Source organism: Schistocerca gregaria, chromosome 1 (assembly GCF_023897955.1).
Source record: "Schistocerca gregaria isolate iqSchGreg1 chromosome 1, iqSchGreg1.2, whole genome shotgun sequence".
Classification (NCBI taxonomy): domain Eukaryota; kingdom Metazoa; phylum Arthropoda; class Insecta; order Orthoptera; family Acrididae; genus Schistocerca; species Schistocerca gregaria.
Window position 1 is genome coordinate 698,052,870 of NC_064920.1, and position 20,406 is coordinate 698,073,275.

Here is a 20,406-nt window from a genome sequence, read left to right on the forward strand (position 1 = left end):
ACATTTCCAAATCCAGTAGCAGTCTTGGTACATCTCTTGCTGGAACGCATGAAGTGCCATCTGCAATTTTTTTTTCTCTAGTCTATTGTTGCAAATCATCATCTTTTCAATTGGGCCATCCCCTTTGGAAATAAAAAAGCAGTCCACAGGGGTGATGTCTGGAGAGTTTTTTGTGCATTAGTTACACACCAACAGGGATGAATGTGTGGGTATGTTAGCATGGTGCAAGATCCATGAATTGTCTCGCCACATTTCCAGTCATTTCCTTCTCACATTTTCTCACAGGCATTGCAACACATCCTGATGGTACCATCTTTTAACTGTTTGTCCCTGTGGCATGTATTTTGTTGATGTTCTTAACATGAGCATCTTTGGTAGACATTGAAGGTCGTCCTGGATAAGGGTAATCTTTAACGTGTGTCCAGCCGTTTTTAAACCATGTGAACCATTCGTAACACCAAGTACGACTAAGTAAACATCACCATAGGCTTCCTGCATCATTTGATAAGTCACTGTAAAGGTTTCTTTGAGTTTCATGCAAAATGTAATGCAGACACGTTGCTCCTCTAACTCTGCTATCTTGAAATTCGCAAACTGTATGACACAACATGCTACTCAATACAGCACCGAACAATAATTAACAGACATACAACAATGAAACTTATGGCAGTTACACATTAAACACAGGCGTGTGCTAGGATGCCAGCTGTGTGTCGCTCCAACACAAAATTGTCACAAAATTATGAATGATCTGGAATTTTTTGAACAGGCCTCGAATAATAATAATAATAATAATAATAATAATAATAATAATAATACCAATTAGAGGAAACAAAGAGAAAGCAGCATGAATGTCTTTAAGGAACAAGTGAAAGCATGACAACCATAACAAGCAATAAATTGCCTAATAGGAAAGTGAAGAAGACGACTTTCAAACCAAATTCAAGCCTCAAATACTTGCAGTCTTCTATGATTTAATTTTTTACAGTTACTGATTGTTGTGAGTTTAATTAGCCATTGGCTAACTTCTGGTGTGTGATAAATGCTGTGTTACAGCATGGTTTTGATTTTTTAGTAAAATGGCTGTTTTTCCCCACAGTCTTCAGATATTAGGAAGGGAAGGATGTAAAATTTTCAGCAGAACTCTTCCTGGGGGAGGGGGGGGGGGGGGGGAGGAGAGTGTTGTGGTATGCTAACTGTCAGTTTGATGGCTACTTCACTTTTATGAAATTAATATGACAGTATGAAGCCCCAGGTGAACTATCAAAAATAAAGTTTTAAGTAAACTTTTGGACACTGCCCTTATTCAGAGATAACAGAGAAACACACTTTCTCACACACAGCCAAGTTGTCCTGGAACTGCAGCTTCAATAAGATGACAGGGTGTCTCGGATGGAGAGAACAAGATAAACAAAGGAGGAGGAAAGGTCAGAAAGGATGAGAAGAGAGGGTGAAGGGAATGAAGGATGAGAGATGGAACAGAGGAAGACGTAGATCATGTTGAGAAGAGAGGAAGAAGACCACAGAGGAGAAACAGTGTGAGTGCAAAGTGATAGAGGAGTAAACCAAACAGAGATGGTTGTTAGGTGGTGCCTGGGGTAAAAAAGTATAGAACATATGAATTAGTGTGTAAGGGTTGGGGGCTAATCTAGTTAGAGCTGAGGGGATTGTGGATCCAAGTAGCACAAATTTGAAACAGCCTTAGAAGTTGAGAATAGTTTACTGCTGGGTGGTCAGCTTTGCTTGTACCCATATGTTGACAGGGCCATTCATTTGGGTGGACAGCTAGATGGTAGTCAAGCCTACATAAAAGGCTATTAAAAAGTTACAATCGAATGATATATAATTGTTGTAATTTCCGTTCCATGCTTTATAGTTCTTTAGTGGATACAGGAATGAGGACCAGATGTGGTTGTTGGACAGAGAATTCAGATACTAATTTATTCTACATATGATAACAAATAGTAAAAGTAATACTTAGCTTTGTTTGCTGGAGTTGCAGTGTCGGTTGCTAACAGTATATTTGAGTGTTTACACACACACACACACACACACACACACACACACACACACACACACACACACACTCTTAATTCAGTCAGTTTTCAATACAATGACTATACCACAGATGACAAACGTGACCACTATGAAAGCCGTAAATATTATGAAATGGTGAGTACCCAAATGGGCACTGTGCATTGATGTTTGAACTTGAACAGTGGAAAATCCAGGACGGAATAATGTCAGTATTATAAAAAGGATAGTTGCTACTCACGATGTAGCATAGATGTTGAGCTGCAGGTAGGCACAACAAAAAGACTGTCAGAAAGTAACCTTTCAGCAAAGAAAGCCTCCATCGGAAACACACACACACACACACACACACACACACACACACACACACACACACACACACACACACAGTCTCTGGCTGCTGAGGACCGGGATGCGGCCTCAGCAGCCAGATACTGAGGTTATGTGTGTGAATTGTGTTTGCGCATGTGTGCGTGTTTGGGTGTGTGTCTTTTGTCTATTACTGCTGATGGCCTTGTTGGCTGAAAGCTTTGTTTATCATAGTCTTTTTGTTGTGCCTAAATATGACTCAGCATCTCTGCTATATGGTGATTGGCAAACTATCCTTTTTCTTAATATTGATGTTTGAACTTATTAAGTAGACCCACAGATGGGGCTCCAGAGAGGTGATTCTTGCATATCATTGGCAGCGGCCTAAGCATTTGTGGCAGTGCCCTCATGCCATGGTGGCAGCTGTAGGAAATGCGAGAGTGTCTTTTAAAGTGTAGCCAACTGAATGGTGCTCAATACTGCAGTAATATGGCTGCTTTCACAAGTGAACCTGCCTGTGATGCAATAGGGTGTACTTTATGAGGGAAGGGACAAGTCTTGCACCTTGATTTGTCACATGGATATGCCTCTCGTCACAAGGAGTTGCCAGCAGAAGGCATAACATCTTTTATGGAAGATTCACGTGTAGGTTCTCTGTCTCTTCCTTATTGAAAGATCTGTTTAAGGTATCTTGCTTTTTATTACATTAAACTAAAAATACAGTTTAAAGCACCACTTTGTTTTACCTGTCTCTCATTAAGTAGTGGAATATTTCAAGGTATTTTGAAGAGTGAAGTTTCCTTTCGCTTGACGTTCACTTTCAGATGTTCATGTAAATTTAATTCCTCTTACAGGAATCTTATAAAATCTCGACTGTTCTTATGATTTCTGATTTTTCTTTCTCACACTGACTCATAGCTGAAAATGGAAAAGATTGATAAAATATACAAATAATGTCTTCAAATAATTATATACATAATAAGATCCTTCTCTCTCTCTCTCTCTCTCTCTCTCTCTCTCTCTCTCTCTCTCTTTCTCTCTCTCAATTTCTTCTGTCCGTTTTCTTGTAGTGCACAAATTTACTTGCAGTATCCCAGTATTACATGTAATGTCATTTTTGTATTTCTTGGCTTGTTATTCTGCTGTGGTATCTGAAGGTCTAGGTTTGTAACTTATGCATTTCTTGTTAAAGCTGTAGTATGTGCACATACTCTATAACTTCTAAACTTTTGTAGATGTCAATAACATACTTATAAAACAATAAATTTACTGTCAGGAATACCATTATGTAGATGTCACATTGCAGGCTATATCTAAATATTTTAGGTAGTAATTATTTACTTTCCAAATATTTTGTATTTATGTTGTCAGTGGGTGCAGAGCTTCTATAAGGCTTGCACTGTAGGCTTGTAAGCATTTTGAGATTATTTTTCTTGTGCTGCAACAAAAATGAACGAGATTGTGTTTATAGTTCTGGAGCTGTGAATTAACTCCCCCCTCCCCCTCTCACTTTATCTCTCTCGTGCGTGCGTGCGTGCGTGCGTGCGTGCGTGTGTGTGTGTGTGTGTGTGTGTGTGTGTGTGTGTGCACGCGTGCGCGAAAACAGGAATACTTAGCAAGAACCTAAGTACTGAAGATGAATGAATGGTAATTCCATTGTATGGGCCTTAAATCTGCACAGTGTTAAACAAATCAGTATTCAAATCATATTCTGTTCCTGAAATTAATGTAAATAATTACTGCAGTGTGACATTACTGGGGATTGTTTCTTTAGATATTTTTTCTTACTGTCAATCTTTTGTGATGATAAATATCTCCTCTTATTCAGCAATTTAATGTACAAAATCAGATAGTAGGTGTGCTTTTTATTACACTTTACATAGTGTGTGAAAAGTGTATACCTGCACATTTTGTATGTGTGTTTGGGTATTTTTGCATTGAATATATGGCAATGGATGTATTCCTTGAGGTAGTTTTATTATATGATCTCCCTTACTCTTCAGTTCAAGTCCAACTGTTGTCAATTTGGAAACAGTAAACATTAACTTCATCCACTGCCCTCAATGCCCTTCTGATGGGTGATTAAATTTCTTTCCTATATCTGTAACATGTTATGTTCCTAGGAGTGAATTTACCAGTCTTTGATAAGGCATTTTGTGATTTGTTTTACTGATTCACATTCAAAATACGAATGTCTTTGTGATGTGAACAAGGTAAATGTTTTATGTGCAGTATTTACATGAGTGTTTTGTATCTCACAATTCAAAATTGTAAAGTTTCCGCCTCTGTGTTCTTAGGGTGTATTTTACTTATTCAGAACTACTGAAATAAATATATGCAAAGATTCTGTGATAAGCCTAACTGCATTTTTAAAAGAAATTTTAGAATTATTTTTTCGTCACAGTGATTAAAGCAAAGGAGAAAAGCTGTTTTGCAGGAAAGGGGGTGCTGTCACTTCTGTGTTTTGCCCAGATTTCAGATGTGGCACACCATGAAACTTATACTCTTCCCTTGAATAACACAAAACAATGTGAACAGTAAAAACGCTATGTCTGATAGGAATGTGTTAATGTTGAAAAAGTCCTTCCATATTATCACCATTATATAGTAAACCTCTCAAATTGCCATCACTGGCTTTTGAGCTGGAAAAAACAGAAAAGTGCAATGCGGCAGATTTTGAGAGACCAAATCATATAAAATGCCCTATCAAGTGAGTGTTTATTAGAAGCAAAAGGAAACAAAGTGAAGTGCAGTAGAATCCCATGATGATATATAAGTATTCAAAGTGCAAATAAGATGATTTTTCAGCAGGCATGTGATTTCATGACAATCTCGGATAGTCATAATCTGGATTGTTTTGCTTGAAAATCAATTTCACACAATTAGACTCTTATGCTATGTTTCACAAGTTCTCCCTCACACCGTATAGGGCTATCACTCCTGGAAGAAAAGGTGTATGGGTTAGTGACAAGATTTCTTCCAAGAATGCTAGATCCAAAATGTGTGCAGGAGAACTTCCATGAAATTTGGATAGTAAGTAAAAAGGTACAAGTGGAAGGAAAACTGTGAGGGCTGATTGTGGGTTGTAATTGGGTAGCCCCACTTGAACACACAGCTTTAATCTGCCTGAAAGTTCAGATCATTGCACACTCCATTGCAGAGTGAAAATTTACTCTGGAATCTTTGTTCTGACTTCAGTTTAAAAGTAAAAAGGAGTAAATGGACTTTGTAATATCTACAGTACATATTCATGTATATACAATGTCAGCAGTAGAATGTTTGTATAGCATCATAACTGCATCCTGCAAGGTACTTAAGTTCATGTACAAACCACACTAGACACAGACATTACAGCAGAATTTTATTTCCGTATAATCACATAGGTATCACCTGAAGTTAACAAAGGGCATCACATAGAATAATGCATAAAAATTTAAATTCCATTTGTTTCATATATATATTAGTTGTTTTAAGTTGGTAGCAGGTACAATTTTTTGTGACCATCAAATACATATGTATGTACAATCTGTACATACATGTATATTTGATGATCACAGAAAATTGTACTTGCTGCCAACTTACTGAAAATCAGTAAAGGAAACCAAAGAAAAATTTGGAGTACAACTTAAAGTTCAGGGAGAAGAAATAAAAACTTTGAGGATTCCCGATGACATTGTAGTTCTGTCAGAGACAGCAAAAGACTTGGAAGAGCCGTTGAATGGAATGCGTAGTGTTTTGAAAGGAGGATGTAAGATGAGCATCAGCAAAAGCAAAACAAGGATAATGGAATGTAGTCAAATTAAATCAGATGATGCTAAGGGAATCTGATTAGGAGACAAGACACTTAAAGTAGTACATGAGCTTTCCTATTTGGGCACCAAATTAAATGATGACGGTTGAAGTAGAGGGAATATAAAATGTAGACTGGTAATGGCAAGAAAAGAGGAGAAATATGTTAACATTGAATATAGATTTAGTGTTAGGAAGTCTTTTTTCTGAAGGTATTTGTCTGGAGTGTAGCCATGTATGGAAGTGAAACATGGACGATAAATAGTTCAAGATAAAAAGAGAACAGAAGCTTTCAAAATGTGGTGCTACTGAAGAATGGTGAGGATTACATGGGTTGATCACATAACTAATGAGGAAATACTTAATAGAAGTAGGAAGACAAGAAATTTGTGGCACAATTTGACCAAAAGAAGGGCTCAGCTGATAGCATGCATTCTGAGAAATCAAGGGATCACCAATTTAGCACTTGAGGGGAATGTGAAGGGTAAAAATCATAGACCAAGAGATGAATACAGTAAGCAGATTCAGAATGATGTAGGTTGCAGTATTTATTCGAAGATAAAGAGGCTCGCACAGGATAGAGTAGCATGGAGAGCTGCATCTAACCACTCTTCGGACTGAAGACAACAACAACAAATACACGTAGAAACAAGTAAGCGTATTTCATAATGAATCGTCCTATATTTTGCAACTAACTTTTGGAATATGATTTCTTCTTTTTTTGGCAAAAATGTGCTGCAGTAATTATTGGGAAACATTAACCAGATTTTTTTTTTTACTATAAAAACAAAGTGATGTTTTAGTAGTTTTGATGTATTATGAAGTCATCATTGGATGATATGAAAATGTTATGTAGTTACTCATCAACTGACATCGGTTACTATGTAACATACTCAAATCATCTGATGACAGCTTCCTAATATGTCAAAATTGGTAATGATGCTACTTGTGCAATCCGAGGCTGAAATGTATAATATGAAAGAATTATGTTATGGTCACCGTGTTTCCCTAATAGCTGAGTCCACTGAAGGAAAATTGGGGGAAAATTTTTGTAATCACAAATAGGAGAAAGTGTCATGAACAACATACTGAAAATTCCTACCAGTGGGTTGTGAGCTGGAAAAGTGCAGTTTCTAGCAAAAAATTCCCAGTACACAACTAAAACAACATTAGATTTCCTACAAAAATGGTTCTATCCATTATTTTCTCTCAGACTAATAGTTTCCACATTGTGGGGGATGTAAAAGTTGCAGAGTATTAGAAATATGGAAAAATAGCAGATTATTAAAAATAGTATTTTAATGGTATAAAATTAATGTTTATTTTTGAGTGAAATGGGTTAAGAACAAATATTAAATGTGAGTACCACATCTAATTGTAGTAGAGTCATATTAAGGAGAAATTGTGCTCAGTGGGTGTAAAAGGGTGGAGAAGGTGGGGGTGGATGGTAAAAGCATGAGGTAAGGTAGATTGCAGGATAGATCTGAAAACTGAAGAGCAAGCAGGGGAAACCTCACTATGTCACAGGAAGAAACTTCATAGTGCATTAACACTATATGAAATATAGGCATGAGTTACTAATAATACTAAAACAACAAATGCATATGGACAGATTCTGCTGACTGTTCTATACTGATAGAGGTGAAATTGATTTTTAGTCGTAGTGTACAGCAGCTTCCTGTCCCGTTCTGTTATGTAAGCGAACAAAAAAACTTCACTTAGCTTGTGTTTATATGGTGGAGTTATTTCCAGTTTATTAAATAAATACTTATTTTTAGTTACTTAATGAGATTTTATGTAATATATGTTCCTCAAAACAATGTTGTCAGTGACATTTGTAGGCTGGGAAAGGGACTCAACTGGTAAAATGGTACCTTTCTGCCATCAATTATAGGCAGTGTATAACAAAACTGAGTCATTGTCTTTAGTCACTCGGGTAGGTGTTAGCTGCAGATTGTATAAATCTCTTCCATTCAAGAATGACTGGCACTTGTAGAGTGGGGTGCACTGATTGGAATCTCTTACCATTCATCCACAGTGCAGTATATCTTCCATGATGGGTTGAATATCTCTGGTAGAGTTCAACTGATCATGTTCAAGTATAGAACAGTTACTGTAATGCACTGTTTGACTTGTGTTGAAATATTTGAAGTTTCATAACACCTAAGGGACCTACTTTCGTTGCAGAGGAAGATAATTTAAAGCTCTGAGCCTCTTCAGGCATTAGTAGAACTGAGGTTTGGATGATGCATTTGATACTCCTCATGCTGCGAAGAGTATTCCAGCATTTGATAGTGGAGACAATGAAATCAAATGAAATCAATATTGCTGAATACGTATTGACAGCATGATACCCTTGGGTAATGTCAGTGTGGTGAACAAGTCACAGTTCCAGTTGTTGAACTTTTTTACTTAATAGCTCACTTAACAACTACAAATAAGTACTCATTTAATAAACTGAATATAACTCCACCATGAAGACATGACTTTACAGCATTTTGTCGACTCACGTAAGAGAACTGGACAGGAAATGCTAGGGAGGTACAGTTTGTGTGTAAACTGAAAAGTGAGCACCACTTGTGCTAGGGGAAGCTGCATTTCCTGGAAGAATTCTGTATCTGTTGTGCAGGATCATTAGGAATAATGTCTCTTATAGCAGTGTAGAACAGTGTGGAGATTTTTACACAGATTCTGTCCGTAAGGTGCATTAGTATTATTAATACCACATATCTGTATTCTATGTGCTATGTAGGAAATAAACCTTTCCCAGGCATGTCTGTGCACTGTGTTGCCTGTGATTTAAAAAGGCAAGCTGATGGAGGTCAGTGTAATTCTTTAAAACACCCTGTAGTTGTTTCTTGTGACGTAGTGGGTTAGATGGAGGGGGATACATCTGGTCACCCTTCAGTTCGCAGACCTATGGAGGAGGGCAACCTACCTTCCTTCATGCCTTTACCCTTTGCCCCAGCCCTCTCCACCTTATTAGCCTCCAGAACACAATTTCTTCTGTGGCTGTGCTGCACTTAGATGTGGTACAAATATTTAATATCTGTTCTTGACCCACTTCATTTAACAATGAACAGTAATTTTATACCATTAAATGCTTCTATTTAAAAAATAATAATATGTGATTTTTCCATCCCCTACAGTGTGAAACTGTTAGTCAAAGAGAAAAACTGGATATGGCATCTTTTATAGTAAATTTTATGTAGTGTAATTGTGTACTGGGAAATATTGTCACTAGTGGCTGCAGTTTTTGAGTTACTCAAGAAAAACATAAAAAAGTGACTTTAATCATTGCCACCTGCAGTGCTGATAGGGATTTTTGGTATGTTGTTGATGGCAACGCCCTACCACTGTACAAAAATTTGCAACTACACAATTCTTTCCCCTATTCATCCATTTTCAGTCTTCAGTGACTGGGCTATAAGACTGTGAGTAGGCTGAAGAGTAAGTCACATTCATATATAGACCACTCTGTTCTACCTTTGAGAGAAAATGTTCTCTTAATCTCTCCTTATATGTTTACATATATTTTTGAAAAAAATATTTGAATGTTGTCTGTAAGTATCATGTGCAACATAATGATAACAAAAAGTTACCTTTAAAAAATACTTTACTCAAAATGTGTAGTGTTCAACAAACTGGATTGGTTCAGTAATGATGAATGACACAAAAAACATACAGTTATTATGTTGTCACAGACTATTACTAAAATATCCTTTTAATAGAGGACAGATGAAGTACACACTGCAACCATTTTGTCCACCATACTTGCTGGGATGCCTTTTATAAACAGTTTATGCGCCATAATTCACACAATGTCTGAAAAAATACAATATTGGCATACATTTTCTTGTATCTGTTTTTTCAATCTTTATTTTACCGTATTAGAATTGAAATATGGCTGGTTCTTTAAAGTTGAAGCCAATTATGCTCCAGAAAAAACTGTACCTCTTTGTTGAAAGATTATTAAAATCTATAGTATGCTTCTTTGTACAGTGGAATTCTCTGCAAGAAAAAATAAAATGATTCCCTAATGTGAGATACAGCTACAGCACAAAATGAAAGCTCTTTCTTATCTTTGACATTCGCATGGTACCAGAAATGTGGTCAGCTAGGACTTTTTTTCTAGTTTTCATATTCTTGGTCACTGAATAATATATTTAACTTCAAACTATAATATTGATATTATTTATTGGCCATTTTAAATGTATTCTTTCTGACTGTTGTACTACTTCAAAATTATGTTTCACTTTTGTATAAAAAAGTTGTCTAATGTTTGTTGACACACATCTGAGTAAATCCTGCTTCCTGTGGTCATCACAATTTTATTGCTGTAGTTTTTATTTTTAAAGTTATATTATGTTTACATATTACTGCTTTTAATTACTACAGTATTATGAAATGGATAGAGGAGACATTGAGCTCCAGACAGAAACCAGGAAAAAGACTGCTATACGAGCAGCAATGAGTAGTAATGTATGCTTTTCATAATATTGTTGTTATTCCACGCTATATTTTCCATTGTTTGCTTTTAATTATTTATACCTTTTTGGCTTTAAAAGAACCAGTATTATGTGTAACTTATTATACATAAATGACTTTTTCAGAGAAAAACCATTTCATGTATTTTTATTCAATACAGTGACTTGTAAAATAAATTTTCTGTGCTTTAGTAGTGAACTCCTTTTATCTTTCTGTACAAAACACTTGTAGATTCATTTTAGGGTTTCAAATACATAAAATGCAAGTGCAAGTACGAGTGCAAGCAAGCCACTGGTACCATTTGGTGTGATAAATTCTTCTTCATAATCAAATCCACAGTCTACAATGTGGATCTTTATTATAATGTTAGGAGATACACAGAGGAAGTGTTGAGCCTCAGTAAATGATAATGAGACTGTGTTTGGCCAAAACTCAAGATTGTCTATTCACTGCACTGTTGTCACACGACTACCCACCTGTTGCAACAGTTGGAAGAATGTCTCCCATCCCATTGTGTATCTGGAATATCAGCTGAAAATTCAAAGCTTGATTTCTTGTTTCTCACTAGCAATCACCTTACTGTTAGCTTATCTGAGTATGTCTCCAGGTTCTGGCACAAATTTTCAGTTGGTTTTTCAGATGCATATCAATGACATTGCATTCATAAGTAACATTGTCATTTAGTCTTAGTTTCATGTTTCGTATGTATGTACAAATGCTGTCATTCAAACAAGGAGATAACTACAACTGAATCATTAATACAGTGCATGATTTAGATTGCTTACAAGATCTTCGTAGACAATGCCAGTAGCAATGGTGACTATACAAGCACTGGCACAGTTCTGGAGGTAGTCAGTGCCTATCCAGTGTGTGTACCATGCTTTGAATTAGATTGTATTTAAAGTATGAACATTTAGTCCAGTGTGTCTGCTGGTGAATTATTGCTAAAGTTTCATTACTTCACATTTCTTGAAGGATCCTTGTTTCAAATTTTTCCAGAACACTTCACAAATTCAACAATCGTTACAAAAGTGTATCTTTTGATGCATCTTACCTAGTGTGACATCGGTGCACTATGTCCTTATTTTTCCACACTTCATTACTCACAGGACACTGATTTGGAAGAAAAAAGTCTCCTCAAATGTTCAAGATAAACTGACTTTAACCTTTCTATTTATTTTTAGTTATAATTTTCAGTCCAAATCTCCATAAGAAGTTAATATTACTAGTTCTGGCTGTTCTCGATGTTCTTAGCTGAATATTTTTGTTTTATATGTTTCTCAGATGACTAGTTTCACTCATTAGCCATCATCAGATATATCAAAATGAAACAAAATGTAATGCTACAATATAAGATAAAACAGAAGGAGAATACACAAAAATAATGATGAATGTCATACCCCTTTGACAGAAACCCTCTGGTGTAAAGTAATCCCTCAGAGTAACAACATGTATAAGGTGCAGATGACTACAGATTAATGGTCAAGAAAATTCAATGTCGTAATCAAGTCATCAAGCTTAATCTTTTTTATTTTCACTGGTTTCTTCTTCACATTTAACAGTCGTATTTTGCTGTTAGTTTAAGAAATGGTCATTTATTGGCCTGCATTCAGTTAAATTGCTGATATACTTACCCTTCTGGATGTTTTCAAAAAAGGTCAACAGTTTTTGTGTATGCCTACTTTAATTCATTTCAGGTTTACTTGATGCTCTGTAGCCAGTATTTAGTCATGGAAGAGGAAGAATTTGGCCACATTACTTACTTTATTGATGGTATTACAGTAAATATCAAAATATTCCATAGTCACTGTGATCTTTGTTGTGATGACACAATAGCCATTTGACTTTCAGTATTCACCTTCTTGATCAAATATGGAAAATCTTCTTTACACAAACAAGATTATATCAGAGCATTGCAATGTCTTTAATGCTACTTTTCACATCAGTGTGGAGCTGTGAGAGGCAACCCTCATTTTGATGTCTTCTGTGTTTAAGAATAATGATGACAGAACAAAACTTTTTCCAGTTAGTTTACAAATGTTGAGCACCTCTTCATGTTCAAACAAATTAGTCTTCTGTAGGTCATGTACTCTTTGCTAAATGAAAGTTTTTAGAATGATTTTCCAGGAGAATTTTACTTGATTGTAATAGTGATGCAACTGTACTGGGGCAAAACACATGTCTTGTATTTGGGAATATTAAAAATCATGTGCAAGTCACAGCTGGCAGATTCAAGCTGTGGCAGCAAGGGCTTTTGGTACTTTCTACAGGTATATAGTATCATGAAAATAAAGTATCTCCTCATAGTTTTACAAAGTTAACTCTACAATATTTCTGATTTTTTGGTCAAACAAAACTACTAGGCATTTGTTTTGTTTTTGTTCCAGATTTTTGTTCGTGCACAGTTTGATTATGACCCGTTGGATGATGACCTGATACCTTGTGCACAGGCTGGTATAGCTTTCAAAACAGGAGACATCCTGCAAGTAAGTACTTATGTTATGTAAATAATAATTTGTAGAATGACAGACCAAAAAAAGTTAAATCACAGATTTAAGTTCGCTTCAGAACTAAAATTACACATAAATATCTAGTTTCAACATAATACCTATACTGCTGTCAAGGGTCTCCAGATGAACAATGATGTTTGTTGGCTGCCACCTGAACTGAATCATGCATAATTTTTAGCTCTCCTGGGAGCATGATTATTAATGCCCCTTTACTAATAATTATGTGACCATTGGCCTGAGAGCATTATCATTACACCCCCTCACTAATAATCATGTGAACATTGGACATAAATTACATAGTAAAACACGTAGAATAAGAAATGCCTCAAAATCTCAAGCAATAATAATCATAACAATAGTAGTAGTAAGGATGTAGTAAAAAAGGCTTTAAAAGCTTATGTGCACAAAAATCTGCAAAATGAAAAAATACAATGGTCTCATATTTAATTCAGCATTCCTTCCCAAGAACTTTGGTAGGAGCTACTATAACAAAGCAGAAGTAGGCTGGCCTTTGATTAGAAAGCCTATTGCACTCTTCCAAAAAGTGATATACTAATATTAATCTATGAAACACACTACACACTGCTGCATCCTTTCACTGGAAAAGTGGTTTATGCGTTGGTAGGGAATGCCTAATCAAGAAGTGAATAAGAGCTCTTTGTGTTGCCTCAGTAACTGGAAGGAGCTACATTATGGCTTGATTGTTACATGGATGTAAATGGGTACACACTAAAAACCAAATCAAATCTTGAGCTATTGTAGCCAAACATTACGAAAAGAGTTGGTTCCACTGAGAAATTTATTAGTAGAGTAGGAGTTGGTCATGGATAAATCCCTTATGATTAAAACAACACCAAGAAGGTTTTCAGGACCTTTAAAGATGAGCTACAGGGGCATCAACCAACAATCTGTGCATTAGGTGAATGGGTGGCAGCATAGTTACAAATGACAAAGAAAAATGTCAGCTCTTGGCAAACTATTTCAAAGTGCTGCTAAACTGTGAAGAACCCCAGGAAGGATTGTATGCACGGGAAAAAATCCGCAAGTTAGATTTCAAATCACAAAGCTTCAATGAAATTACGCAGGTAATCAAGGAGCCCTTTGATTAGAAAGCATATAGCACTCTTCCAAAAAGTGATATACTAATATTAATCTATGAAACACACTACACACTGGTGCATCCTTTCACTGGAAAAGTGGTTTATGCGTTGGTAGGGAATGCCTAATCAAGAAGTGAATAAGAGCTCTTTGTATTGCCTCAGTAACTGGAAGGAGCTACATTATGTCTTGATTGTTACAAGAATGTAAAAGGGTACCCACTGAATACCAAAAATAAACCTTAAGCTATAAGGCATCAGTGAAGCTGGTATTGTGGCAGAAATGTGGAAGATTGAAGAGCAAGTCACCTTATAAAAGAATTCTGGAAAAGTGAAATGACACCGATGGACTAGAAATGTTTGCTCATATACTCACTTCATAAAAAAGACAACCAAGTGGATCCAAACAATAGAGGGAGCTCCTTACTTTCATTTGCTTATAAGGTCCTGCTAGGGAGAGCTGAAGAGTAACCTGAGCACCTCAATGGAGAATATCAAGCTGGGTTACAGAAAGGCAGGTCATGTATGGGACAGATATTCAGGCTCAAAAGCATTCTGAGAACTAGAGCAATAAAAGATAGAATGCAGTAGTAATTTTTGTTGACTTCAATAAAGCATATGCCTCAGTTGACAGACAAATCTAATTTAGTATTGTAAAAGAATTCAGAATTGATAGAAAAATGAAGGAAATAATAAAACAAAGTTAAGTTTTTTGGAGAAATATCTGAAATCTTTTGAAATAAATTTATGCGTCAGGCAAGGAGAGGATTATCACCAACTCTCTTCAATAACATTCTGAGGAAAATAATGAGAACCTGAGAAAAAGCTCTGAAGTTGGAAGGAATAAATGGAACACACATAGGGAAGAAAGGAAACTCCTGGGAAATGAGCAGTTTAGTTTTTGCCAATGACCTCACCATTTTAGCCACAAACCAGAAATACTCACAAAGAATACTGGAGATTTTGCATGAAATAGCTGGAAAAGATGGATACATGGAACACAGACACCAGGAGAGAAATACTTGGGGGTAAAATATGGAATGGTTAAGACGGCAGATTAATTCAAATTTTTAGGAGGATGGATCCACCCCAATGTTCAAGATAAAAAGGCAGACAAAGAAAGAGCCAGAAAATTAGATCTTGCTTACAAACTAACACAAAATAGGTACTTCAGATGAGCAGTATCTTACAAGGCCTAAAATTGGGCACTGTAATGAAGTTATAAAAGCCAGAGGGGTCTATACTTCAGAGTATCTTATTCTGAATTGAAGAGGACAGTAGGAAAAAAACGTGAAAATAAGAATAAGAAAAAGAAAATCCTCAGGAAAATTCTGGGACCTCAGAAGACGATTGGTGGAACTCAGAAGAATAGGAAGAATGAGAAGCTTTGCAAGTACACTGGAAATTTAATGGACACAAAGCAGAAAGTATTTATTGACACCTACCAAGAATGGATGAGCACTGACTGAGCAAATACATCTTGAATTTGCATCACATCATTAAAGTGGATAAATGATAAGAGATTACAAGAAACTGTTATTACACTAGAGGTGATCCAAAAGAGAAAATAATTCAGAAGCAAAGTCAAAATCATCTGAAGAGAAACCATTAATGAAGAGGTTCACACATTACATTTCTGAGGAGGAGAAAAAGAAAACAAGAAAGAGGATGAAGAGGTTCTGTGAAGAGGGGAAAAGAAAGGCAATAAAAGCCTTAAGTGCTATGCAGTCCATGGTTGGCCAAATTCAGAAGAAATAAAATCCCTTAAGCTCCTCTTAACCTGTTCTTTACAGCAGCTGGTATTTAGATTGCCGTCTGACGTATTGTTATCTGAGAGGGTAAACCAGTCTTCAATATGCTTCATACTGTTTGCAGAAGACAGAAAACAACTGAATTCCTTATCCATAATTCTGTAAAATTCTAATATTTTCTGAGGTTTACTCTGTTTGGTATGTTAAATACGTAAAAAAATGATGGCAACAGAAGATCCATTCCGAAAGCTTTACTATGAATCTGTAGGTTAAATCCAGAATGAGAATTTCACTCTGCAGCGGAGTGTAGGTTAAGTGTGTCTAGAGGACTATCTAACTACTGTATTGTGCAAGACTGTTTGAAACACTGACAACGGTGCATTTTATCTGTTGTTATCAACTTCATCATGTTTCCTTCACCACTGAATATTTACATTTCTTTGGGGAAGGACCTGCTCAAAATATGTATTTCTGCCTTATGTGACACTTATTCTTAAACTATTGCCAGTAAATATTATAGTGATGGAAACAATATGCTCTATTAATTATTACAACTGGAGGTGGTGTTCGTTGTGTCAGTACAAAGATGGAAATGTGTCTTAGCAAATGAGTCGCTCCATGGAAATTGGACCAAGTTCCAATCTATGATCTAAAATGAGTTGCACGAACAGAATGTGTCCTAGCTGCATCTGTGATCAGTTTGCAGGATATTGTGTTTATGTCTTTCTCTACTAGATTGCATATGAAGTTTGTGACTCCAGTGTCTGCACAGTTGAATGGAAGAAGGGCCCATCCAAACTTGAAGCACATTTCTGCATTGTTGCTCAGCAAAAGGCAGACCCTCATGTCATCATAGTGGCTGCAGCATACCTGATTTATCGAGTGTGTGATCTAATGTAATTTGTGACTTCGGTAGTGAAAATAAATCCAAGAAGTGGAAATAAATGTTTATGATGAAACACATGTATATCTAAATCCCAGCTCTCTTTGATAAAAGTGAAATGCAAGTGCAACACAGTTAATGAAGCTGGCTGTTCAGTATAGTATTTTATATCTTGATCGCACTACAGTTATTCTATAGTGGTAGCTTAACTTGTGGGTATACTGCATGTATATTAATTTAAACCATTAACTTTTCCTGTTTACATCTACATATCTACAACTACATATCTACTCCTCTAGCCACCAAGTGCTGTGTGGCAGGGGGCAATATCATCATCATCATCATCATCATCATCATCATCATCATCATCATCATCCTCCTCCTCCTCCTCCTCTTGGAGGCCCGAGAAAAGAATAGGCCTCCGGTATGTTCTGACAGTCGTAAAAGGCGGCGAAAAGAACAAACCACTAATAGGGCTAACCCCCCTTGTAGTGTGATTAGTTGGTTCAGAAGCTAAAGAAGCCTCGGACAAGCGCCGTCATGGTCGGGGACGACGCTTGAAACCTATGCCCGCCCACAATGGTAACGACACTGCTAGCCAACTGGAAAATGATTTAAATACAAATAGAGGTGTTTTGCAGGATATGCGTCCTGCAACCACCCTAGGAGGAAAAAAAAGACAGAGGATGAGATGGTCAGATGAAGTTAATCGACACCTCATGTTCTGTTATTACCAAGCAACAAACCTAGGAACCAACACAACTGGATACAGATCACAAGTATACACAACATTTATTACCAGATACCCAGAATTAAAATTTTTAACAGAACAACGACTAGCTGATCAGATCCGTGTAATAATAAAAATTAACAGGATACCCCAGTCAGAATTAGAAAACATCAAACAAGTAGTACAACAAATACTGGAACAAAATAATGTGCAATCAGAAGAAGAAGAAAATTTAGTAATGGACTCAAACATCCCAGAGCAAACAAACAAAGAACAACACACATCAATTAAACAATCAGAGGAAAACGAAATCTTAAGACTGCCACCAGAACAAGTACAAATAGAACACGAAGTGACACACATGTTAGATATAGAAGAAAAATTTCAGCTGACATATATAAAATACAAAGACACAAATACAGACATTAGACCATTCTTGCATAGACCGCCAAATAACCCACAAGTCGAAACAACAATAAAAACTATCAACACAATCATACACAACAAAATAAATGAAAACACAACTATGGAAGAGTTACAACTACTGGTTTATATAGGAGCACTCACTACACTAAATATACACACTAGGCAGAGATCAGAACCAACCAACACACAGAAGAAACCCACAAAACCAGCATGGCAACACAGGCTACAGATAAGAATAGAAAAACTGAGAAAAGACATTGGAGAGCTAACACAATTTATAAGACATCAAATGTCCGGGGGGGGGGGGGGGGGGGCGGAACGAAGAAGGTTAGGTAAAATCTCACAACAAGAAGCGATAGAGCAATTAGATGAAAAGAAGCAGAAATTACAAGCATTGGCCAAACGACTTAGAAGATACAAAAAAAGTGAAAATAGAAGGAAACAAAACCAAACATTGAACACAAACCAAAAGAAATTTTACCAGACAATAGGTAACACACACCTTAAAATAGACAATCCACCAGACATAACAGACATGGAACACTTCTGGAGCAACATATGGTCAAACCCAGTACAACATAACAGGCATGCACGGTGGATAGAAGCAGAAACAGAAACATACAAGATGATATCACAAATGTCTGAAGTGATAATTTTGCAACATGAAGTCACCAAAGCAATTAATTCTACTCACAATTGGAAAGCCTCTGGAAAAGATAAAATAGCAAATTTCTGGCTAAAGTAGTTCACCTCAACACATTCACATCTAACTAAATTATTTAACAGTTACATTGCAGACCCATACACATTCCCTGAAACACTTACACATGGAATAACTTATATGAAAACTAAAGATCAAGCAGACACAGCAAACACAGCTAAATACCGCCCCGTAACATGCCTACCAGCAATATACAAAATATTAACTTCAGTCATTACACAGAAATTATTGACACATAAAACACAGAACAAAATTGTAAATGAAGAACAAAAAGGCTGTTGCAAAGGAGCACGAGGATGTAAAGAGCAGAGGTGACATATCAAGCTAAAACTAAACAAAGGTCGCTACACTACGCATACATTGATTACCGAAAAGCTTTTGATAGTGTACCCCACTCATGCTTACTACAAATATTGGAAATATACAAAGTAGATCCTAAATTGATACAGTTCCTAAACATAATAATGAAAAATTGGAAAACCACACTTAATATCCAAACAAATTCAAATAATATCACATCACAGCCAATACAGATTAAGCATGGAATATACCAAGGAGACTCATTAAGTCCTTTCTGGTTCTGCCTTGCTCTGAACCCACTATCCAACATGCTAAATAATACAAATTATGGATACAATATTACTGGAACATACCCACACAAAATGACACATATATAAATATGGCTTTTGGAACAGACAAATGTAAGAAAAATAGCATAGTCAAGGGAAAACACACTAAACAAGAAGATTACATATTGGATAACCACAGCAACTGCATAGAAGCGATGGAAAAAACAGATGCGTATAAATATCTAGGATACAGTCAAAAAATAGGAATAGATAATACAAATATTAAAGAAGAACTAAAAGAAAATGTAGACAAAGACTAACAAAAATACTGAAAACAGAATTGACAGCAAGAAACAAAACAAAAGATATAAATACTTATGCTATCCCAATATTGACCTACTCATTTGGAGTAGTGAAATGGAGTAAAACAAACCTAGAAGCAGTCAATACTCTTACATGATCACAATGCCACAAATATAGAATACATCACATACATTCAGCAACAGAAAGATTCACATTAAGCAGAAAGAAAGGAGGAAGGGGACTTATCGACATAAAAAACCTACATTATGGACAGGTAGACAATTTAAGAAAATTCTTTCTAGAACGAGCAGAAACTAGCAAAATACACAAAGCAATCACTCATATAAATACATCGGCTACACCACTGCAATTTCATAACCACTTCTACAACCCTTTAGATCACATAACATCAACAGATACGAAGAAAGCAAATTGGAAAAATAAAACACTACATGGCAAGCACCCGTATCATCTAACACAGCCACACATCGATCAAGACGCATCCAACACATGGCTAAGAAAAGGCAATATATACAGTGAGACAGAAGGATTCATGATTGCAATACAGAATTAAACAATAAACACCAGATATTACAGCAAGCACATTATTAAAGATACCAATACCACAACAGATAAATGCAGACTTTGCAAACAACAAATAGAAACAGTAGATCACATCACAAGCGGATGTACAATACTAGCAAATACAGAATACCCCACAAGACATGACAATGTAGCAAAAATAATCCATCAACAGCTTGCCTTACAACATAAACTTATAAAACAACACGTTCCC

At 36.2% G+C, this 20,406-nt stretch overlaps 1 protein-coding gene across 13 annotated transcripts in view; it reads left to right on the top strand.

Moving 5' to 3' along the window:
* The window catches only part of LOC126364990 (peripheral plasma membrane protein CASK), a 1,315,013-nt gene that overhangs the window by 1,168,203 nt on the left and 126,404 nt on the right, over positions 1-20,406 (top strand). For all 13 annotated transcript variants that reach the window (XM_050008113.1, XM_050008106.1, XM_050008111.1 and 10 more), the window contains one exon: positions 13,008-13,106. In XM_050008113.1, the coding sequence (XP_049864070.1) occupies positions 13,008-13,106 (99 nt within the window). The remainder of the gene's footprint in view (positions 1-13,007; positions 13,107-20,406) is intronic.